A 24878-nucleotide genomic window follows, 5' to 3' on the forward strand; every position below is an offset into this window, starting at 1 on the left:
AGAGACATTCGGGGGTCTCCTTACATTCGGTGAGCCGCGTCGGCAGTGTAAGCCTACATTTGGGAAGGCAGTCTACAAGTTACCTTAGAGGAAAGGGGACACAGGGAATTGGAACTACTCTGTACGGCTTCAGGGAGAGCAGACCTAAAATCATGTAAGGAATGACAAACTACCGATTCCCCAGACACAGCAGCATGACTAACGCATAAGACACTCCAGCAACAAATCCGAGTTGACTGAGGTGCCGACGTGCTGAGAGGCGCCTTTATTAAAGTGGACCGCCGGGCAAACCCTTTTAAGTTAAGACACCTGTCAGGCTTATATTGCTGTTGGTAACCGCGTAGTGGAGATTTCCAATCACTTGCTGACAGGTGATCCATTTTTAAAGCCCGACCACTCCTAGAGACCAAAGTACGGCATCTTGTGGCTCAGTAAGCGGTGTGCTCACAGGTTATTCTTTAACTGACCAATGAGGCCACTGCAGCTAAAAATCATAATCGAAAATTTGCAGGTGTGGCGTAAAGCAGCCTAACTAGAAGTTAGCAGTGTATGCGAACAAGCCTGAAACTGACAAAATGGTGAGGAAGTGTATAGGCGCATTACAGCAGACATCCTCATCGCCTGATCTTTCAGGGGCTGACAGCGCTGAATCCCGGAGGTTGTAGAGGACAGGGGGAGGCTCATTAGGATCCAGAGATCTCCCCCTCCCGAGGCAAGTATCCCCTAGGAGGGGTTTTCTTTCTTACATTTTCCTTTTAGCTTCAAAAGGTACAAATAATTGGCAACACGTTAGCAAACGATTAACCGTCTGATCCAATAATTGTGATAAGGTAAAAAAAAATAGATCAGGCCCATAAATGGGATAAAAAACAAATTAAACAGTCCAATCATTTCAGATTGCATCAATCCATAAAAAGGGATTGATCAACGGATCGATAAAAGGTTGATCATTCGCTAAATTGTATCGTTAATGGCCCCCTATCCACTAGTGTAAAGGCTGTAATACTGCTCTCCTCCTAGAAGGGACTCAAGAGGCTCCTATGAACACTGAGGAAGAGATCGGATATGACCAGTATCTGATGTTCTTTGAGGCAGATTAAGAAAGATGACTTAAAAAAAAACCAAAAAAAAAAAAAACTTTCAACTATATTCTGAGGTTAAAGAAGTCTTTCCACCTTCCATGGAAAAATAAAATAAAAGTCACTGTACACCCTTTACCACCAAATGTATTTATAAGATAATTTACATTTCCTGTCCTGGCAGTCACTAGCTATGGTGCTCCCTCCACCCCGAGGCCAGGCATCCTTCCGCTCACGCGTCACTTCCGGGGAAGTCAAACTTCCTCTGTAGAAGCAGTATATATCGGTATGCCCTGCCCAAGGGTCGGCTCTATGCACACGCCCATTGGGGGTGTGGTGTAATGATGTGAAACTGTAGCTCTTGCAGAAGCAGGTGGGCAGAAGGTCTCGGGGTAGGCGGAGCACTGTACATTGCTGGTGGGCGGCATGGCAAGTAATATCTATTATCCATTATAAACTGTAAGGATAGCTGGATCCAAGTTATATTCCCATACAAGGTGGAATACCGCTTTAGGCATTAATGGCAACAGAAGGTGGTTAAAATGGCGTTTTCCGATTACATGGAGGCGATGCCGGCTGCCGACAGAAGGGTGAGGACCAGAACTATGTAACCAGACCGGTACACTTCAGGATTCTTGAAGCCTTTGCCTAAATCCCAGCTCTGCAAAGAGAAAGAAAATATTGTGGTCAAAAAAATGGAGGCGACACAGGAAACAAGAACGGATTTGTCAACATGAAATAACAGAGTTAAAAAGAGTAACTGTCAGGCTGCAAAAGCTAATTTAAACCTCTATTCTCCTGTGTTAAACAGTTTAGAAGGAAGCCAAAAAGGCAATACTGAAGTTAAAAATCTCTCTTACTTTTGATGTGTGCTAAACATCAAGGCTGTTATTCCCAAGTTCTTAAGAGGCCGCATAACATACTGCAAAGCATTCTGGGGCTGCTTCTTCCCACCTTGGGTCCTCCCCTCTGCTGCTAGTGAGAAGTTACAGGCTCATGTTACAACAGCTTGTAACGCAGTCCAGCTCACAGCACTGAAAAATCTCCAGGCAGAGTATACTGCATGAGTCCGCTATTGTTCCTAGCCACATGGCTAATTAATATTCACTGCACAGTAGTGTTGTCTTTTTTCTGAGTGGAATCATCAGGAAGCAGGGAGGACATGACGACACATTTGGCTTCATAGGAGACAGACAAACATGGAACCTGCCATGAGCTGTCAGGAGCATCATTCTCTGCATATACTATATAAAAATTCTGTGAAATCCAAACGTGGACAGTGAAATGCATATGTAATGTAAGTACAGCCAATCTTTAGCTACTGATATATGTGTTTTTTTTCCTCTGAGACCTTATACCTAACAGCTCCTCTTTAAAGTGAACCAGAGACGACGATTAGGAAAAAGTATTATACATACCTGGGGCTTCCTCCAGCCCCATTCGCACAGATCGCTCCCATGCCTCTGCCCTTCTCAGTCTTCTGCATAGAGTCCCGCAAGTTCGGCCAGTCGCTGCCTGTCTGTGCTACCTTTGTCTCCCTCTGGCAGAGAATAGCACTGCGTCTGCGCAGTACTATTTTCCACCGGAGAGAGAGCACTGCGCTTGTATCAGACTGGCCGCGACTCGTAGTGGAGGATGGCGAGGGACCAATAACCCTGAAGAGGGCTGGAGGAAGCCCCTGGTATGTACAAAACTTGTTTTTGGCTCATCTCAGGTTTACTTTAAGTGGCATGTGACATGATGCGATAGACATGTGTATGCACAGTGGCAAGCATACAAAAACCAATGCCATTTTCCTTTTCTTCTTTCTTTGCCTGAAAGAATTTATATTTAGCAATGCAAAGGACAATTTTGCTCCAGTCAGGCTCCAGACGGACTATAGCATCCCTCATTGCCATAAAACACTTTCCTGGCAGACAATTGGGCTTCTTAGAGCAGGGAATAGATTAAAAAAAAAAAGAGCAATAGTTCATATATTTTAGCTCTCTGAGACACGGGAGATACTGAGTCATTGAACAGAGGCAAAACAATAAGTCTATTTTTTAAAGTTTTTTTTTTTTTTAAACATAACATAAAACTGGGATATCTAAAATTCACATTTAGGAGTAGGAGGATAGGTACAATTGTTTATCTCATCAGTTTATTTTCACGTAAGGTTCACTTTAATAGCGCCCATACACAAGACAATCTAGTGCTAAGAACACTCACTGGATTAAACTCAGTCGAGGCCGTAAGGTGTAAAAACCCCTCCGGTGAGAAATATCTAAAGAAAAGCGGAGGGTACCCAGGCCACTGTACTGTCCGATAAGATGCTGTGTCAAGTCACTCACCAAGTGTCTGATGCCGTTCCACGTGTGGTACATGATGGGGAAGGCCAGGGCAAACTTTGCAGAGTAGATGAGCGCTGGGCCCAGGTGCAGGGACCTCACAAGCTCCAGATGGGATGCATAGTCCCCGGGTAGAGCCAGAGCTGCCAGACTAAATATCGACACTCCTGGGAACAAGAGAGAGATCAGTCAGGAGTTAAAAATGATCTGAACTTCACCCATTTTCAGTCATTGGTGGAGTCTGGTACACGACTGCTGCATCCCTCAGGAATGTTTATATCGAGATCTCCCTCCATCTTGGTGGTTCTGGTAACAGGCACTGATTAAAGCGGACCTGAACTCAGAACTTCCTCTCTGCTCAAAAAAAAAAAAGCAACTACTTAATCATTAACAAAAAAAAACAAAAACATTTCTTTGTTACAGCTGATAAATCCTTCCAATAAATCTGCAGTCTGTCTACTTCCTGCTTTAATAGAAACAGACAGAACAGACATATTGTTAACATCCTGTGTTTACAAATTAGTTTATCTGCAGAGGAAGCCAGCTGACACAGCTGAGAGATCAAATTACAGTTGTGTGTGTGATTAGACAGGCTAAACTCTCTAGATACATGCAAGGTGCATTTCTCTCTGTTTTCCTGCTGTCCTGTGCAAGAGTTCAGGTCCACTTTAAGAACAGCAACAGAAATAACCTTCACTTGCTAAACAATGACTAACAAAGTCCACAGGTCATTTTCCCAGATCAGTAAACATGGGCTGTACAAACAGAGCACAGGGAAGAGAAATAAAAAAAAGGCATCAGCTTGGATTTCCAGTAGCAGAAATACAGCACGCTGAAGCATAAATGTAACTTTAAAGAGGTCCTGTGGTGACATATAGCAGAATGCAGAAAGGTGGCCATAAATTACTCCATATATGGCCAGAACGACCATGAGAAGATGTGATCAGAGAGGGATCTACTGGCTGCCCACACACACACTGCACAGTGATTTCTAATAGCGTTATACATGAAATCTACAGAAAATCGACCTGCTGTCAACAACCTCGCTCCCCCAAACCAGCAGTGTTTATTTATATAGCGCCGACATCTTCCGCAGCGCTGTACAGAGTATATTGTCTTGCTACTGACTGTCCTCAGAGGGGCTCACACGCTAATCCCTACCATAGTCCTATGTCCATGTATGTATCGTGTAATGTATGTATTGTAGTCTAGGGCCATTTTAGGGGGAAGCCAATTAACCTATCTGTATGTTTTCTTGGAATGTGGGAGGAAACTGGAGTGCCCGGAGGAAACCCACACAGACACGGGGAGATCATACAAACTCCATGCAGATGTTGACCTGGCTGGGATTCCAGTGCTGCAAGGCGAGAGCGCTAACCACTATGCCCCCGTGGTGTTGAAAGCTTAAGGCTGGTTTCACAGTACAAATTGGCATTAGAGTTGCGCAGCCGTCAAAAACAGGCCTTCAGGGAACACAGCGTTAGTACACGGGGTTCCCTGACTGGCATTCAGCCAAGCAGGAAGTGATGTGCGCTTGTGGTCACTTCCTGCTATGCCAGTGCAAATCCTGGCCTCCTCTGGAAGGACAGCAAGCGCCGGTACCATGTGACTTCGGCACATGCACTTATTGCCACATGGCATGGGCGCCAGCTGGGACCAGGATTAGCATGAGCCTTAAACAGTGCAAGTGGGCACCATACATATAGACCTGAGGGGGGGCACCAGCCGGGTGTCCATTGGTTGTCGCAATATGGAACATCATTTCCGCCGCGCACCCGATAGAGCCCTTGCACCAATTTTCCAGCATTCCTGATCTTCCAGGCGGCCATGTTATGCCACCGATTTGATAAAATTATCAAAATTGGAAGGTAGATAGGTCTGAAATATTAATATTGAGTAATGTATGGGCACATGTAGGCCCGGTTCACACTGGCACAGATGGAACGCATCAGTTTTCCATCCATGAGCCTCCGTTTCGTTAGCACGTGGTCTATGCGACGCACCCGTCAGCCCGTAAAAAAACCCCCAAAAAAACAAAATGCTGGAGACTCAAAATTGCTATGAATGCTGCGGAACGCACCAGACAGATCTGCTCGAACCGACCAATGCGAACCGATTCATTGGTTAAAATTGGATCTGTTCGCATCTATTCCGGTCCGCTAAACCTTTTGTTTTTAGGCCAGTGTGAATTGGGCCTCACTGTTGTCCACGGGGCAGACACATAAAAATATCCTGGAATGAGGCAAACTAGTTCCTAAAATCCTGTATTCATTTCTCTAAGAGATCTATTTCGCACAGTTCAATAAACAACACAGAAAAAAGCTCAGCTCTGCTGCAATAACTGTGAGAGTTCCTCCGGCAGAAGTAGGACAATGCTTACCCGCGCTCAGGGCGATGCCAGTACCCCTGTGTGTGATGGACATGAACATGGGCAGAGACCATCTGCAGAAAACAAAGCAGGAGAGAGGTTAGCCTCGGGCAAAGGCAGAGTGTCAGCGGGTGATATCTCAGCTCTGCCACTTAGGAGAACACGCAATGTACAGAAATTACAGCACACAACATGGAGAACTGAGCATACATCATCCTGCAAATACAGCACAACCCTCTACAAACACACCGCTCACATCCAATCATCAACTGCTGTATACAGATAACCTGCAGGGGCGCTGCTAAGGGCTTTGCGGCCCCAAACACCACTTCATAGGTTCAGGACCATCCTGTTATCAGGAATGTTTGTTGAGCCAGAAGCAAGTGTTTTAGCTTCTATTTACTTTTCAGGACTCTCTGCCATTTGACTTTTCAACTGTACATATTTTTGAAAGGTCTGTTGTATTAACCCTTGCAACGAGAAATAAAGAGGGAAAACCGACAATTTTCTGACAAAGTGCGTCTCCAGCAATTTACAAATTTGTCCCAAAACGATTACCTTTTTAGTTAGCAGCTCAGTTTTAAAGTGGACCTGAACTCTTGCGCAGGACAGAAGGAAAACAGAGAGAAATGCACCCTATATGTAGAGTGATTAGCACGTCTAAGGGCCTGTACACACTGAAAACCGCAAGCAAAATCGCAAGTACATGTAGTTTTAAAAACGAATCGTATGCGTTTTAAAAACGCATGCGCTTTTGCCTGCGTTTTTGATGCGTTTGCGTTTTTCTTGTAGTTGCTAATTGGCTAAAGAATCCTTTGTTTTTTTCCTAGTTTGCATTTCAACAGGAATCAGGAAATTGCCGAGTCTTCTGGGATACTGACTTCTGAAAAACGCAGGCAAAAACGCAAGCGCATGCGTTTTTAAATGCATTTTTCAAGCACTTCGCTTAAAAAAAGCACAGCAGGCAATGCAATTGCGTTTTCTAAAAACGTATCGCACCAGTGTGTACAAGTCATCACGATTTTCATTTTTCAAAAGACCTTGCGATTTTAAAAACGCAGCGCAAGCGCAGCAGTGTGTACAGGGCCCTAAGTCCCCCTCATGTGTGACTGATCACAACTGTAATTTGATCTTTCAGCTGTGGCAGCTGGCTGCCACGGCAGAGCAGCTAATTTGTAAACACAGGATGTTAACACTGCACATTTATTGCTGGATTTTTATCAGCTGCATCGCTTGAAGGATTTTCCTGGGCCAGTTGTGGGGGATCTAGGGGATGCAGAACAACGGCGAGGGAGCAATTAAGGTTACCCCTTTAAAGGTTATTATGCTATTGTTTATCTTTTAGAGCAGAGAAAGTTTTTGAGTTCAGGTACATTTTAAGCATAAGAGGTAGAGGACCAGCAGCACCGCCAGGCAATGTGCATTATTTAAAAGGACATAAACATGTCAGCCTCCATATTGCCCCCCCCCCCAAAAAAAAAGCATAACAAAAACACCACAAGATTTTTTTTTTTTCAAATTTGCACCCATCCTATCCCCCCCCCCCCCCCCAAAAAAAAAAAAAAAAAATTCACCTGCTATTCCACTGAGTGTATTTTTGGTAGAAGGAATAGCGGAGCACTTTATCGTGTCGGGCACAGAGCGCTGGTGGGCAGAGCTGGCACTGGGCTCCTGATAGGGGCACAGTTAGCACATTCTGAGCGGGAATTTGTCAGGAATGCATTGAGGGGGAGATGCGGAGCGTGTGGCCATCTTCACCCCTTGTCTGTAAATAGCAGCCTTATTCATGCTGCTGCGGGGCCCTGGTATGTGAGCGGGCGGGCAGCGGCTGCCACTGGCGCAGGCTTGCTGCTGAACAGTCACGTTTCCTTGGCAGAAGGAGCTGAGCAGAGCCCACTGCGGAGGAATTCTCACAGTGTGATCGCTGGATACAGACGCACCATTGATCAGCTCCCTCCTTGTCACTCTCACAGTCATCAGCCAGAAACATACAAGCCTGTAACTGCTGTTCCACTAAAACACCTCCGGCCCTGATAACAGAGTCCTGAGCAACCTGCTGCTACAGTATTACTGTACTCATACTTCAAGGGAACCTGATGTGAGAGGGATATAAAGGCTGCAAATGTATTTCCTTTTAGTTGCCTGGCAGCCCTGCTGATAATCTGCCTGTAATACTATTAGCCATAGACCCTGAACAAGCATGCAGCAGATCAGAGGTTTCTGACTGAAGTCTGACTGGATTAGCTGAGCTGCATGCGTGTTTCAGGTGTGTGATTCAGACACTACTGCAGCCAAATAGATCAGCAGGGCTGACAGGCAACTGGTATTGTTTAAAAGGAAATAAATATGGCAGCCTCCATATACCGCTTCACTTTAAAGTGAGCCAGAGACGAAGCACCCTCATGTATTTTACCATATATACCAGTGGGAACAGAGAAACCACCTACCCTGCTCTCGGTTTCATTCTTCAATGCTCAGCTTGCTTATCAGCTCTGATAAAATCCCTGACTGAGCATTGAGTCTGGCTTTGCTCGGGAATCTCTATAGCTGAGTCTGCCTTCTCTGAGGTCTTTTCAAGCCCAAGCCTGCCCCCTGCTGGCTCTGCTCAGGAATCATTATAGCAAAGCCAGACTGAATGCTCAGTCGGGGATTTTATCAGGGCTGATAATAAGCAAGCTGACCGGTTAAAAATGAAACAGAGAGCAGGGTAGGCGTTTTCTCTAATGTTTCCACTGATATATATGGTAAAATACAAGAGGGTGCTTAGTCTCTGGTTCCCTTTAAAGGATACCCGAAGTGACGTGACATGATGAGATAGACACGTGTATGTACAGTGCCTAGCACACATAACTATGCTGTGTTCCTTTTTTCCAGGGGTCTGGGGTGGGGGGGGGGGTGGGGGGTTACGGCATGCAACTGTGGGATGGGAATAGGATGGAGAAACCCGCAAATCCCCCACTGTGTGGACAGTCCAGAGAAGAAGCTGCAACTCCGCCTCTTCACTCTTCTGCCAGTTTCTATGGTAACGGTTGTCCTAAGTCTTTGGAAAGTTACTTTTACTTACTTGTAAATGGTCATGTGGGGCGATACGGGGCGATTTAGACGGGTGTTCTTTTCCCAATACCGATCCATCTCCTGCTTTGACGTCGTCCCCATGGGGAGAGCGCTGACAAGACAGACAGAAGCGTAAGCCCATTAAAAGACAACAAATGCACAAGAAACTAGATAACAAGTGATACTTCAGCAAAGTAAAAACATTTCCGATATCTATCATTTGATATAAAGCCCCACCCCCCCAGTGATGTTTAAGTCAAGGCTATTGAGTTCAGGTGTTGTTTCTGCTCACTTCAGAACACACAACAGGCATTCTGCAGTGATGCACCTGCCAGCAGTAAAGAGGTTGCCACCTGTGATAAATTAAGGAATGTGAATCAGGGGAGAGGAAAGATTGTACAAGGGGCAAACACTGACTGCTTTTATTTTACAATATTGATTTTTAAGTTATTTAATTTACACATCCAGTAAAGTAACTTCATCCACTTCAGTACCAGCAGTCTCTAGCACCTTAAAGAGGAACTCCAGCCTAAACAAACATACTGTCATTAGGTTACATTAGTTATGTTAATTAAAATAAATAGGTAATATAATCTCTTACCCACCCTGTTTTAAAAGAACAGGCAAAGGTTTGTGATTTCATGGGGGCAGCCATCTTTTTGGTTGGAAGGAGGTGACAGGGAGCATGAGACACAGTTCCAACTGTCCTGTGTCCTGATCACCCCTCCCAGCTGCTAGGCAACAACATAGGAAATCCCATCATGCTTTGCACAGTAGCAGGGGAAAAAAAAAGCCCGGGCAGTTTTCTTTGATGGGTGGAGCTTAGCTAAAAATGATGCTTTGGTAAGAAAAACAAAGTTCTGATGCTGTGAAACTGTTAGGGCCCGTTTCCACTATAGCGTTGCGGAATCGCCGGCGAATCACCGCAGGAAAAATCGCATGCGGGTGCGATTCCGCATGCGTTTTTTGCCGCGATTTCGCATAGGTAAGGGTGATGCGATTTTAACCATGTCACTGCCTGTGTGAATTAACATGGGTACCTATGCGAAATCGCGGCAAAAAACGCATGGGGAAAACGCATGCGATTTCCCTATTAAATACATTGCGTGCGATTCGCCTGCATTCCACACGCAGGCGAATTCTGAGGGCCCTACCCTGCAGATTTTTTCTGCACAGAAAAACGTGCAGGAAAACGCACAAGTGGAAACAGTCCCATCCACTTGCACTGGCTATGCGAATTCGCATGCGGGCACCGCATGCGAATTCGTGATAGTGGAAACGGGCCCTTAAAGAAACACCAAGCCTTTTCAGTGCTGCTGAGTAGATTTTTAGACCGGAGGTTCACTTTAAGGACCAGAGACCGCTGGTACAAAAGAAAAGAAATGGGGCTTACTGACGTCTCGCTGCACGGACCAACCCTTGCCACCTATATCCCGTTGCTGAAGCTCACATGCCCCGCCGTCGCTATGACAGCAGAGCTCTATGAACAAATCAGGAGACTATTTCATTGGCTCCTGACCCTGTTATCACTGTGAGCCAGGGAGATTGGCACACAGTAATCATGGGGTCAATAGCCAATGAAATCAGCTCCTGACCAGCCCATGGAGCTCTGTCGTCATAGCGACAACAGGGCTAGTGAGCTTCAGCAGTAGGAGAGCGGTGCGATCGGCGGTAGCATGAGGCAGGCTAACTGAAATCTGGCAGGGATAACAGGTCCCAAACGGGGCGTAGACTTCAACTAGTGCGGTCTGGAAGCGGTTAGCATGCGCGTTTTGTTTTCACAATTAACCACTTAAGCACCAGCAGTCTCCGCCCCCTTAAAGACCAGAGACAGCTGGTACCATAAACCACAGGATATTGACCAATCACCGCACATACCCACCACAACCGCCACCTCCGCCGCACACCCATCGATTCAGGCCACCCACTCTGCCATCTCTTATGACGGCAGAGTTCTTCTAGGTACACACCAAACAATTTTCTGTTAAGGGGCCCATACACTTAACGATTTTCCCGCCGATATACAGCAGATTCAATCACTGCTATCAAATCTGTTGTGAAACCGTTGCGCAAACACTGACCGAACGATCAATTTCCGTCCGAAATCAATCATTCCCGTCGAACCGTTCTTGCGGAAGATTTCGCTCGATCGCTGGCGGGTCGGGAGTGCGTCGATAGCGGCGTTCGAATGTCCGACGACCGATGCTAGCGGCAATACATTACCTGATCCAGCCGGCGCGTGTCCCCGCTGTCCCTTCTCCGCTGGGTTCCGGAAGGCTTCACGTCTTCCTGTCTCGACAGGAAGTTTAAACAGTAGAGCGCCCTCTACTGTTTAAACTTCCCCGGACAGGAAGTACAGTGAAGCTGGAGCCGAGCGCGGAGAAGAAGACAGCGGAGACCGGGGGACTCGCGCCGGCCGGAACAGGTAAGGTATGCAGGAGGGCGGCGGCAGCTTCACAGATGGTGAATAGATTTCATGCTGAAATCAATTCACAATCTGTTTGCAGTAAAGACAGCCATACAATCCCTCTCTGATCAGAGAGGGATCTATCTGTTGGTCGATCTGATGGCAAATCGACCAGTGTATGGCCACTTTTAGATTTACCTGCCAGATAAATAATTTCCAACATGCTGGAAAAACATGCTGGAAATCATCCAACCATCTATCTGCCTAGCAACATTAAGCACTTAAGGATGGTGGTGATTGAAATCCACGCCCGTTTTGATTCCATAATCCCTGTCAGGGCGTAGATTTCACCACACCGTTGCGCTTTCAAACTGTCCGCGTCGCTCTTTGCCCACCAAGCTCACTCGCCCTGCCGTCTCTATGACAGCAGAGCCCTGTGAGCAGGTCAGAAGCCAATGAAAGCTGCCCCTGTACGGTTCTAATGCCTGGTACACACCATACAATTTTCTGTTCGATTTTTCTGTTAGACTTTCATTAAGATTATGTTCTGTAAAGTACTGGTAGAGACTGGTCGTTCTCTGGCCTTCTGTGCACAGATTTGTAGGTAAGGCACAGAACCTTAAAAGGAACCTGAACTGAAATCTTCAATATCCCAACGACTGAAGAACCAGATAGACCTCTGGACGGTGTCCCTCTGAGTGTATATAGCCCTCCTCCTGTGTCACTGCTAGCGCATGTTCCACAAGACACTAGCAGATATTATGTCATCACTGTGCTTTGAGTCACATGGAACAGGGGCTCACTACGACAACGGACGAGGCCAGGAGTCAGGCCAGTGGAGAGCTAAAACTTCATGCTGCTTTCTCACCAGGACGTTGCGCTAAGTGGAAGGCAGAGTCCAAACTTTGCACGTTTTCCCGGACCGCAGAAGCCTAGGCTAGTCGCCGCCATAACATAATACTTACATGCCCCACTGCCGCTAGGTCCCCATACACAGCCTTGGGGCTGGCAGAAGCATGGGAATCTCCACTGGGCTGCAAATGTCCAACAGGAATCTTCAGCAACACAGACGATTTGCATTGGCTCGTGGTGGACCAATGAAAATTCTCCCTGTTGCTAGGGAGAATTGCACTATTCTCCTGTCAGCCCCTACCGGCCTCCGGGCAGTTTACTGAGGGGCCGGGCGGCAGCGGGACGCGTGAGTGGCGATGCATACGGCCGGAAGTGACCGACGCAAAAAATGTGATCGAAGCGGATGGTGAAATTACTGGAAGCGGATGCAAAATGGACAAAACGCATATGCATAGCAAATACGCTTACCGTGCCCGTTTTGCATACGCTCTAGTGTGAAACGGTCCAGGTGTTCTTCTGTCTGTAGTGACCACGCGAGTGGCACAGAAGGGAATTCTTTACTTATAACAATACTGAATTAGCACCATTACAGCCTCAGAGCTATATTCCTTACTGGATAATTATCTGACTTTTTTTGTGACCTTCTACGGCAGGCGTTTTGGAGGCACTGACTCTATAGGAAACAACTGGGAATGCCTGTTGGCACCAGTAACAGTCACTGGCAAGCACCAGCCAACACCTGCTAAAGCGACAGCGCCAATCATCTCCTGTAAAAGCACCAGGCATCGCTATGTTTATATCAGTGCTTCCAGTATGGCTGAACCCTTATTACAGCAGTAAACAAGCATCTACCATTAACAAAAGAAAGATTTGGTAACTAGCAAACTTCTCTTTACTGCACTGCGGTAATATAAGGCCTTACCCAGCGTTCTGAATGTCAGAGACAGTGAGATGCTACCACTTCTGAGTTGATGTCATTTTTGTTGTATTTAATAAGTAGGCTGAAAATTGGCTCATATTTTTTATTTTCAGTTATAGCTTTTATTTTTTTAATATATAACATTGCATCATTCTGTCATGGTTGCAGTTTTAAAACCACACTGTCTTTGAGGGCTCGTTTCCACTATCGCGAATCTGCATGCGTCCAACGCATGCAGATCCGCACATGTAATACAAGTGGATGGGCCTGTTTCCACTGTAGCGTTGTTGAGGTGCGTTTTTTTCAGCGTGAAAAAAACGCACAAAAGAGCCAACGATTTCGCCTGCGTCGGGAATCCGTGCGAATCGCCGCTAATGTATTTAATAGTAAAAACGCATGCGTTTGTTACATGCGTTTTTACCCGCGATTTCGCGTGCGATTTCGCACCTTTTTCAATTTTATTTAGCCCTGGCAGTGTCATGGTTAATTTCGCATGGCACCCTGCCATGCGAAATCGCATGCGAAATCGCGGGTAAAAACGCATGTGGAAACACATCCGCATGCGTTTTTACAAGCGTCGGAATGCGGCCGAAATCGCGTCGCAACAGTGGAAACAAGCCCTGAAGCTATAAAACAAAGCAGAAAAAAAAATGACCCTTTGAACATTGCTGCAGTACAACCTTATCTCAACATTTCTTGGCTGTTTAAAGGAGTTATCAGGGCAAATCTATGAAAAAGAGTGGTACTTACCGGGGGCTTCCTCCAGCCCCAAGCTCCCAGGACCTCCCTCGCCGCAGCTCTGAGGTCAGCCGTTCGCCGGAGCTCCGACCCGGTCCCCTGCGCAGTCCGCTCTGGCTCACGTGGCGGTGATTGACAGCGCCGATGGCGCAGTACAGAGCGACCTGGAGGTCGCTCTGACGTCATCGCCGGGGACCGGGTCGGAGCTCCGGCGAACGGCTGACCTCAGAGCTGCGGCGAGGGAGGTCCTGGGAGCTTGGGGCTGGAGGAAGCCCCCGGTAAGTACCACTCTTTTTCATAGATTTGCCCTGATAACTCCTTTAAAGGGAACTCGAGGTGAGAGGTATATGGAGGTTGCCATATTTATTTACTTGTAAACCATGGCATAAGTAGTGTCTGAGTCAAAACCCTGGAACAAGCATATGGCTAATGCTGCAAGAGTTGAGTCAGAGTACCCTATCTGCTGCAGGCTTGTTCAGGGGCTATGGCCCAAAGTATTAGTATTAGAAGTTTAGGATCAAAAGGATAGCCGTTGAATGTGCAATGTTTAAAAGGAAATCAAAATAGCATACTCAATATCACTCTCACCTAATGTTCTTTTTTTAAAGAGAATCTGTATTGTTAAAATCGCACAAAAGTAAACATACCAGTGTGTGAGGGGACATCTCCTATTCCCCTCTGTCACAATTTCGCCGATCCCCGCCGCATTAAAAGTAGTCAAAAACAGTTTTAAAAAGTTTGTTTGTAAACAAACAAATTGGCCACCAAAACAGGAAGTAGGTTGATGTACAGTATATTCACACATAGAAAATACATCCATACACAAGCAGGCTGTATACAGCTTTCCTTTTGAATCTCAAGAGATCATTTGCGTGTTTCTTTCCCCCTGCAGCTCACTGAAGAGTTACAAGCTGATTGTTTGTTTCTTCTTGCAGACAGCTCTGCCTGGTTGTCTGTAATTCTGCAGTATGTGATTCATCAGTATGTGAACAGAGAATTTATCCGGCTTGTAAAAGATAAGAGAGCAGAGAAAAGCTGGCTAATGTAAATAACACACACACAGGGGAGTGTGCATAGAGGGGGCATGCATAGCAGATCACACTGAAGAGTTGGCAGCCTTCCAGACACAGGAGGACAAGTCCGACAGGGGAAAGATAAGCTGATTTATTACAGAGATTGTGATAGTAGGAAGTGCTGCAGTAAGCCAGAGCACATTATAATAGGTTTAGGAACCTGTAGGATGGTAGAAAACACAATGACATTTTTGTTACAGAGTCCCTTTAAAGAGACACTGAAGCGAGACTAAATTTCGCTTCAGGTCTTATATATCAGGGGCACGTGTGCCCCTGCTAAAACGCCGCTATCCCGCGGCTTAACGGGGGTCCCTTCACCCCCAACCCACACCCCGCAAAAGTTGGTCATAAAATGGTCGCTGGGAATCTTCTTCCTGGAGGCAGGGCTAACGGCTGCAGCCCTGCCTCCCAGCGCGTCTATCAGACGCGCATCGCCGCCTCTCCCCCACCCCTCTCAGTGAAGGAAGACTGAGAGGGGCGGGGGAGAGGCGGAGATACGCGTCTGACAGACGCGCGTGGGGCAGGGCTGCGGCGGTTAGCCCTGCCCCAACAAGGAAGCGCTCCCCCGCTGCACGGAGGGGGTTTGGGGGGACAGGGACCCCCGTTAAGCCGCGCTATAGCGGCGTTTTAGCAGGGGCACGCATGCCCATGCTAGCTATGAGGTCTGAAGCGAGATCTATTCTCGCTTCAGACTCTCTTTAAGTGCTTCAGAACACAAGGCTGTATTCAACCCAGTGAGTGGAATAGCTCGGAGAAGCTCTTCTGCATAGATAACTGAAGTGTTTCAATCTTCCTGTACTGGAAAACAATATGAGACTCATTTTTTTTGCTACTAATGTTCTATTTCTTAGCTGTGCTATGCATACAATTCATTATGTCATACGTTTATTTTCCCTGCAGGTTTGCTTTGAAGCACTGCATATACCAGTGATGGCTAATCTTGGCACCCTAGCTGTGGTGGAACTACAAGTCCCATGAGGCATTGCAATACTCTGACAGCTCTAAGCATAACTCGGGGAGGCAGAGGCATGATGGGATTTGTAGTTTTGTCACAGCTGGAGTGCCAAGGTTAGCCATCACTGGCATATACTATCTCAATAACAGGTTTAGCATATTTGTATGGTCACCTTATGAGATGCCTAATTTTAGTAACTTAAAGGAATACTATCGATTCACATATTTTTTTCAATTGACACAGGAATTGTTTGGGAAGTGCTGCTAAGTACTGGTGTATACATTTTAGTAGCAACTTCTTTGTTTACTGTTAGCAAAATACCTTCAAACTTTACTGACGCCAAAACTGACGGCTGACTGAGCCATGAGGAGAGGGGAAATTCCCCTCACACTTGATCAGGTAACTCTATGTAGCTCTGTGTGTGACAGAGAAGAGAGCTCCCAACAGCTGCAGCTCCTGTGTTTCTGACTGACCTGTCTAAAGAGAGCAGAGGAAATGTAACTAATTCTCACAGCTTTTTCATACTGTTTTTGCTTTCAGAGTTTGATATGTTTGATATTTGCTTTCTGTAGTCTGATATGCAACTCTGGCTGTGCATTGAAGCAGATTTGTCCCAATATAGCTAAATCCTACCCTCAATAAATTACAGCTTTTGCCTCTGATATTTAACATGAAAAGTAGGAAAATGTTTACACAGCTACTTAGACATTATTTGTACATTGTCATTTTAGAACACTTGGGTATCAATAGTATTCCTTTAAGTGTCCCTCAGGATAATAAAGTGATAGAACTGACAGCACAGCCATTTCCTTCTGATAAACATGACCTTCAAAAATAGTAAAAACATCAAACATAAAAGATGACAAAAAAAGGCCATGTCTGACGCCACTAGAGAACTTTTGCATAAGGGCCAGTTTCACACGGACACTTGGCGGGCGTTTACCGCCGGCGTCTGGGACTCATTGTCAAATGCTCCCGTTCAAGTGACTGGGAGCGTTTGTATCTGGCTTTTACCGGCGTTTGCGCAAATTCGCCCTTCCGATCCCGATTTTCCGCATCATTCCAGACGACCCTGGGCACCAGGGCTGCTCATCACAGATGAATCACAAGTAAACACAGTGGTTACTCGTGATTCATATTAGCTTTAATTACCACAGCTGAGCGGCTAGATGCGGCGGGGTTACTTACCCACAATGCTGATCTCCGCCCAGCGTTTCCCTGGCTATGGAGCACTTCCTCCTTCCGGCTTGGAGGAGGAAGTGCTCCATAGTGAGGCTTGCAACGCGTCCAATAGATGCTTGCAAGCTCGTGAAATGCTGGGCGGAGAGCGGCATTATGGGTAATTAACCCCGACGCATCTAGCCGCTCAGCTGTGGCAATAAACTGTCTTCGTGTCCCCCTGCGGGGATGAAAAACAATATTTGCAACAGAAACTGCCGAAAGCCCCCGAACGAAGGGCCACTGAACAGGATGCCGCTGGAAGCCGGCCCGAAGCCTGTGTGAGCCGGCCCTTACTTCCTGTGCCAGCAAGGTCCATAGCGTTTAGATAAATCCTGGAGGTTTTGAAGACAGGGAAATTAGGTTCTAGGTTTACACACACTCACACACTCACACTTTGTGCTATTGTGAATCACCAGGGATCGCTGCAAGCAGCGGTTTGTGTACAGGAAGTGCACAGACACACTGGTGAACCGCTGGGCGAGCAGCATGATCCACCCGTTGGGCAAGTGACCCATTCTGCCGAAACGCTATGCGGAGGCCAACAAAGTGACACACTTCAGAGTCCCAGTCAAATAATTCCGAATTGGTTCAAGATTAATGTTAAATTGTACGCAGCTGGCAAATTGTCTGCATTTAAATGATCCATCTACTAGCTGCATACATTTGCATAACATTAACATGACGTCATAATTATATACATCTTACTGATCACACCGTCTAAATCCTGGTACACACGCTCCAATTTTGATTGGGCAATGAGTGGCCAATGTTACCACCTCCAAGTAGTATGAGGGACAACAGATTTTGAATAGTATGAACAGATTGCGCAGGTAAGCCTTCATAGCAAAGGGAAGTGGTAAAATTGGCCAATCAAGACTGGACGTGCGTACCAGGCTTAAAGTGAACCTCCGGACTAAAAATCTACTCAGCAGCCCTGAAAAGGCTTGGTGTTTAACAGTTTCAGAACTTTGTTTTAATTACCTAAGCCTAATTATTAGCTATACAGAAGCTAAGCTCCGCCCCATCAAAGAAAACTGCCCGGGCATTTTTTCCCTGATGCTGTGCAAAGCATGATGGGATTTCCTATGTTGTTATTCACGTTGCCTAGCAACTGGGAGGAGTGATCAGCACACAGGACAGTTGGAACTGTGTCTCATGCTCCCTGTCACCATGAAATCAAACATTTGCCTGTTCTTTTAAAACGGGGTGGGTAAGAGATTATATTACTTATCTATTTTAATTAACATTACTAATGTAACTTAAAGGGAACCTTAACCGGCGGGGAAAAATAAATTCACTTACCTGGGGGCTTTCCCAAGCCTCCTGCAGCCGTCCTGTGCCCGCGCCGGTCCTTCGGTGCCCTCCGGTCTCCCTCCGCCGCTAAGTTTCGTTTTCGGACGACTGCCAGTCGTCCTCGGGCCTCTTCCGCATTCCTCGTCGTAAACTGCAGTAAAGCGCGTCCGCATGACGCCAAACGTGTCATGTGCATGACGCCAAACGCGTCATGCGGACGCGCTTTACTGCAGTTTACGACTAGGAATGCGGAAGTGGCCCGAGGACGACTGGCAGTCGCCCGAAAACGAAACTTAGCGGCGGAGGGAGACCGGAGGGCACCGAAGGACCGGCGCGGGCACAGGACGGCTGCAGGAGGCTTGGGAAAGCCCCCAGGTAAGTGAATTTATTTTTCCTCACCAGTTAAGGTTCCCTCTAATGACAGCATATTTGTTTAGGCTGAAGTTCCTCTTTAAAGCTTTGTACACAAGCTAGATGAATGTGCTGATAACGACCTTCTGTGCAGAGAATTTAGCATGTGTACAGCGGCTCCTGATCCCTTTCCGCCAGCGATCAACCTGGCGGAGCGCTTAGGAAGAGAGCATTGTTCTTCCCACTCACCTGGCTCCTGTGGGACGTCACACCTGCACTGTCGGCACTCTGCCCCACCCCTCGAATAGCAACCGAACATTTTCTAGCCTGCAGGCTATGCATCTGTACAGCCTTGACCCTGCAGTGTCGCCCGAGGTATCCGGTCCCACGAGCCACTGAGCAACACACCTCGTACGTGTATACAAGGCTTACCTCCTTGTACATACCACTTACAGCAGAGCACCCGTAATCTCGAATTCAGGCAACTGGAAGTCTCAACTAACTGGCATGCCTGATGGATAACGGAAGCTTTATTTTTAAAGGAGTTTTGCAGCCTTTAAAATACTTACTGAGCCTCCAGTGAAGTGTAGAAACCTTCCTCTTGCACCTAGCGGCTTATGGCGTCCGTGCACGCAAGTTGACAGGTCACATTACCTGATGGAGGTCAGGTGCTACGCCGGCTTCCATGCACGGGGAAGCAAAAAAGCCGATAGGAGTCAGCTAGGAGCAAGAGGAAGGCTGTAAGACATCTCTGCAGGCTTGGTGAGTATTTGGGGAAGGAGAGAAAGGGGGGGTTGCGGCATCAGGCAATTGGGGGGGGGGGGAGCTCAGTTGACAACACTAATTAGCACCGGCAAATGGAACAGTTACAGTACTTTGCAGTGCGATCATGTGTCACATTGATAACATTGCCACAGATCCTCATACACTAGTTATTAGCGTCTCTGTGACTAGCACAGTACAACTGATACTACAAGTGTTAAAAACTGCAATAGATTTACTTTTCTCCTGTTACAGGGAAAGAGAACGTCTCTTTCTCCAGACACTTTAGACAGAGAGGTCACATGCTTTTATACAGCATAACCCTTTCTGGGCACCATTGATAAAATGCCACTCCCTGATGTAGATAATCAGGCATGCAGCCTTCTCCACGCTCCAAGAAACATTGCACACTGATTATTTTACAGGGACATTCTCAGAGTCTTCTGTTCCTTTTTCTGGGAATATACGATTAGTTTTTTGGCAGATTTACTTTCCGATCGATTTCCATTCAATTCTAATGAGAAAATCCAGGGCTGTGGAGTCGGAGCTCTCTTGGGTACCTGGAGTCGGAATTTTATAAACTAAGGAGTCGGATGATTTTTGGACAAAATTCACAGCCCTGGTAAGTATTGGACTAAGTAGTCGGAGTCAAGGAGTCGGAGGCATTTTGGGTACCTGGGGTCGGCAGTTTCGTAAACTGAGAAGTCGGAGTTGGAAGATTTTTGTACCGACTCCACAGCCCTGAGAAAATCGATCAGAAAAAGGTTCAGAATCAGATCGGACCTGTCAAATGATCTTTTGAGCCATCTATCTGCCGAAAAAACCTCATGGCGTATTCCCAGCATAAGCCACGCCATGAAATTTTCCCAGCAGATCCAGAGAGAGCGAGTGATCAGACTGATAGTCAGATCTGACATCAATTGTATAGAGAAGAAAGCTAGCACACACACACGTATATAATTTTTTCAAATTCCTATTGGATTCTGGTAAAAAAAAAAATTGACGGAAAGGACACACAGAACGATAGCCAGTATTTGAACCACCCTGGCGTTCTATTGATTGTGCCAGGGTGGCTGCGCAGCACTATTTTTTTTTTTTTTTTAAATCATGTAGCTAGTCTAGCGCTAGCTACACGATAGCCGCTGAGCAGCAGCATCCCCCCGCCCCTTCCGATCGCCTCCGGCAATCAGAGCAAACAGGAAATCCCGTTCAGAATGGGATTTCCTTTTTGGCTTCCCCCGTTGCCATGGCGACAATCGTGATGGGGGGGGGGGGGGCAGCGGCGCATCGGCGGCGATCGACCCCAACACGCAGCTAGCAAAGTGCTAGCTGCGTATTTTAAAAATCGGCCCACTAGGGCCAGAGCAATCCAACGCGGTGGTCATAGCTCGTCCATACCGCTAAGCTGGTTAAGCGATATTTTTCAGCCTGCCCGATTGAGAACGATCTCCTTTGAGCTTGGGATCGGGCCCTGGCTATCGGTACACTGTATATATTTTTTTGCCTGATCTGACCACTTTCTTGATTGAAAATAGTGGTGAGCTAAGCCCAGCTCCGCAATTTGTAACAGGCTGGGCGCGGCAGAATAGGAGGTTGACTTACCCATGTCGCCACCAACAGCCGATGCTCTCCAAGTTGCGTTTCACATCACTCCCATACTTAAGGCTCATACACACATCAGACTATAGTCTTTGGAAAATGAAAGATCACAGACCAATCTTACCCCCTTCCATGTAGTATGAGAGCCATACTCTACACAGTCTTTTCTATGGAGCTGAACTCCCCATCAGAAAAAAATCTTTGCAAGATGCTGCACACACAGATGCTGTACAGACACGAAAGATCAGTATCTGCAAAAGATCTGTTCCTGCCAAAAATCCATTCCTGCAAATTGCAATGATAGTCTATGAGATCTGCAGATCATCATACACACATGATTTAACTGACATTCATCTGCAGATCAGATCCACCAGGATGGATTTTCAGATCTGCAGATGATTGCTTGATCTGCAGATGAATGTCAGTTAAATCATGTGTGTATGATGATCTGCAGATCTCATAAACTATCATTGCAATTTGCAAGAATTGATTTTTGGCAGGAACAGATCTTTTGCAGATACTGATCTTTTGTGTCTGTACAGCATATGTGTGTGCAGCATCTTGCAAAGATTTCTGGCTGATGGGGAGTTCAGCTCCATAGACTAGACTGTGAAGGTATGGCTCTCATACTACATGGAAGGGGGTAAAATTGGTCTGTGATCTTTCATTTTCCAAAGACTATAGTCTGATGTGTGTATGCACCTTTACTCCCTCAAACCCAGAAGGAAGAAACATTGGAGTGACATGAAGCACAACAGCTATAGGCGACATGGGTAAGTTAACCCTCCCTCTGTCGTGACCAGCAAGTTGTAATCGTAATTACGAATGGCGTAGCTCACCACTAACGGAAATAGGATCTGAAGTGATGTGTATAATGCTGGGCATACACGGCGCGATAATGCGCCGGTATCGAGCCAGCGGCTCAATGCCGGTGCGTCCCCGCCCATGCATGCGGATCGATCCCCGCCGGCTCGATTCCCCGCTATTGTCCACCCGCGAAGATCGAGCGGGGAATCTATCCGGTGGGTCATCGGACCTGTCGGATATTATCAATCGAGCCATCAGCGGCCCGATTGATAAGGACATTCTCGAACCGTGTATGTTTAGCATAAGGCCTGACACCAAGGCAGATTATGTCACCACGTAAAAGAGATTAATATCAGACGGTACCGTACTTCCAAACAGGTTCCCTTCCAGGAGATTGATTGCACTGTAAGTTGAATTTGTTTGTAAGTTGAATCCTGTGTTAAAATTGTGAAACCTGGATAAATGACAACTGTGGATTTGGACATGCAGTAGTATATACTATGTGTTTTTGGTTGTTTCCAGTTGTTTATAACTGTATACAATGCTGTAACATTTAAAGGGAACCCAAGGTGAGAGGGATGGAGGCTGCCATGTTCATTTCCTTTTAAATAATGCACACTGCCTAGCTGTCCTGCTAATCCTCTGCCTCTAATTAAGCCACAGACACTGAGCAGGACTGCCAGGCAATTGGTATTATAAATATCGTAATAATCGTTTTTTTTTTTCCTCCCCTGATGACGCAAGATTGCGAAACCGGTCGGGAAGGCGACAGGCGGCACCATTTTATTTGAGGTCTTCTATTGACCATTTTATGCGCGCTACTTTTTCGGGGTTCCCAGTGCACGGGCCCCGTATGTGAGTTTTCTTTTATCCTTGTATTTAATTGTTTTACTTGTTATGTAATAAAGACGGTTTACACTTAGATGTGCCGTACATCTCTTTCATGTCACACTATCCTACTGGACTCCCCTTTGGTGAGTCTCTGCGATCTCAGGATATCTACTATATTCCGGAGGAATCTGTAGTGTGCAACATCGCTGGTGAAACGACACCATTTGAAAGTTCTGCGGACCATCTATCAAACTCGTTTAAAACCTTATAATGTGGGTTGTTGGAATCTGGTAAGCCTTGCTTCTTTACCCTTTTGTTCGAAGATCCTGTATACCAAAAAATGATGAAAGCTGTATTACTATAGACCTGCGCTGACTTTGTATATTCATTGCTTGTGTGGACTTTTGGACATTGTCCTTCTCGGCTGCGGTCGCCTTCTGCCTTGGCGCTGACACTTGTTGTTTATTTTTGGTATTATAAATATGGCAGCTTCCACATGTCTCACACTTCATGTTCCTTATAAGAACATGCATATATAATAAGAAAATAGTATGATCTATTTTGTACATGAAGACAACTGTTTGTGTCTCTGAAACGTAACTGGAGTCATTTGTAAATAGGGGACTGTCTGTTCAGGAATATAGGTTGTGCTTTGTGCAGGGCTGAATGAAGTTGAAGGGAATGCTTTTATATACACTTACTTTCTATAGCAGAAGGCAGGTCTGAGCTGAGAGCGGAGACATTGCCGAGCTGTGTGCCTATAGCAGAGAGAAATACAATTATTAACGAGACAAAGGTTCATCAGCTGATAGGCGACCCAACCACCATGTCATAATCATACAGAGACCTCTATATCCACATCTAATCATGCAGGGACCCCTATATCCACATCTAATCATGCAGGGACCCCTATATCAACATCTAATCATGCAGGGACCCCTATATCAACATCTAATCATGCAGGGACCCCTATATCCACATCTAATAATACATAGACCTCTATATCCACATCTAGTCATGCAGGGACCCCTATATCCACATCTAATCGTGCAGTGACCCCTATATCCACATCAAATCATACAGGGACCTCTAAATCCACATCTAATCATACAGGGACCTCTAAATCCACATCTAATCATACAGAGGCACCAACACCCCTATCTAATCCCACAGGGACCCCTATATCCACTTCTGGGATTTGAAACATGTACCACTTCAGGGACCCCTATATACACAGGCTGGGATTTGAAACGGGGGAACAGCGCTGCAAGGCATGAGTGCTATCCACTACTCTACCGTTTTCCACCCCTCACCACGCAGAGACCCCTATATCCACCTTTCAACATGTAGGGACCCCTATATCCACCTATCAACATGTAGGGACCCCTATATCCACCTTTCACCATGCAGGTACCTACCCCCTTATTGATCTCCAATCACGCAGAGACCTCCTTATCCCCTCAGCCAGCAGGAAACCCCTATATCCATGTAATCATGCAGGGAACCCCATTATCCACCTATCATCTCATAGGGAACCCTATAATCTCCTCTCATCATGCAGGGACCCCCTTATCATGCAGAGACCCCCATTATCATCCTATCATCTCACAGGGAACCCTATAATCTCCTCTCATCATGCAGGGGCCCCCTTATCATCATGCAGAGACCCCCATTATCCACCTATCATCTCATAGGGAACCCTATAATCTCCTCTCATCATGCAGGGACCCCCTTATCATGCAGAGACCCCCATTATCATCCTATCATCTCACAGGGAACCCTATAATCTCCTCTCATCATGCAGGGGCCCCCTTATCATCATGCAGAGACCCCCATTATCCACCTATCATCTCATAGGGAACCCTATAATCTCCTCTCATCATGCAGAGACCCCCATTATCCACCTATCATCTCCTCTCATCATGCAGAGACCCCCCATTGTCCTCTGTAGTGATGCCCCTAGTACTCTGATTATACAGGTTCCCCTCTCACAGGGACCCCTCTCCAGCCGCACAAGACCTGGGCTCCTCCTTACACCGGGGTCTCCCCATGACCGGTGCAGCCACATGCCAGGCACCCCCAGCGCTACCGCCCCTCTCCCTCCCCCGGCTCCCGGGAAGCCCCGTTATCTCGGAAAGTCACCTCAATAACAGCGCCGCCATCTTTCTCTTGTTGTACGTAACGTCACGCGCCTGCCTGACACGCCTCCGGGCTCTGACTGGTTGGCTTACGGTAGGGGGGC

The 24878-nt window shown here is 46.6% G+C and overlaps 1 protein-coding gene across 1 annotated transcript; it reads right to left on the minus strand.

Annotated features, from left to right (window-relative positions):
• Nucleotides 1-1213: 1213 nt before the first annotated feature.
• On the minus strand, nucleotides 1214-24878 carry SDHC (succinate dehydrogenase complex subunit C). The gene is made up of 6 exons (XM_068264907.1): nucleotides 24779-24878; nucleotides 23338-23394; nucleotides 8839-8940; nucleotides 5787-5848; nucleotides 3410-3573; nucleotides 1214-1740 (listed from the first exon to the last, which is right to left on the minus strand). Exons 1-6 carry the CDS (start codon nucleotides 24796-24798, stop codon nucleotides 1636-1638), a joined length of 510 nt encoding a protein of 169 aa, XP_068121008.1. The 5' UTR covers nucleotides 24799-24878; the 3' UTR covers nucleotides 1214-1635.

Source organism: Hyperolius riggenbachi, unplaced genomic scaffold (assembly GCF_040937935.1).
Source record: "Hyperolius riggenbachi isolate aHypRig1 unplaced genomic scaffold, aHypRig1.pri scaffold_216, whole genome shotgun sequence".
In the NCBI taxonomy this organism is placed as follows: domain Eukaryota; kingdom Metazoa; phylum Chordata; class Amphibia; order Anura; family Hyperoliidae; genus Hyperolius; species Hyperolius riggenbachi.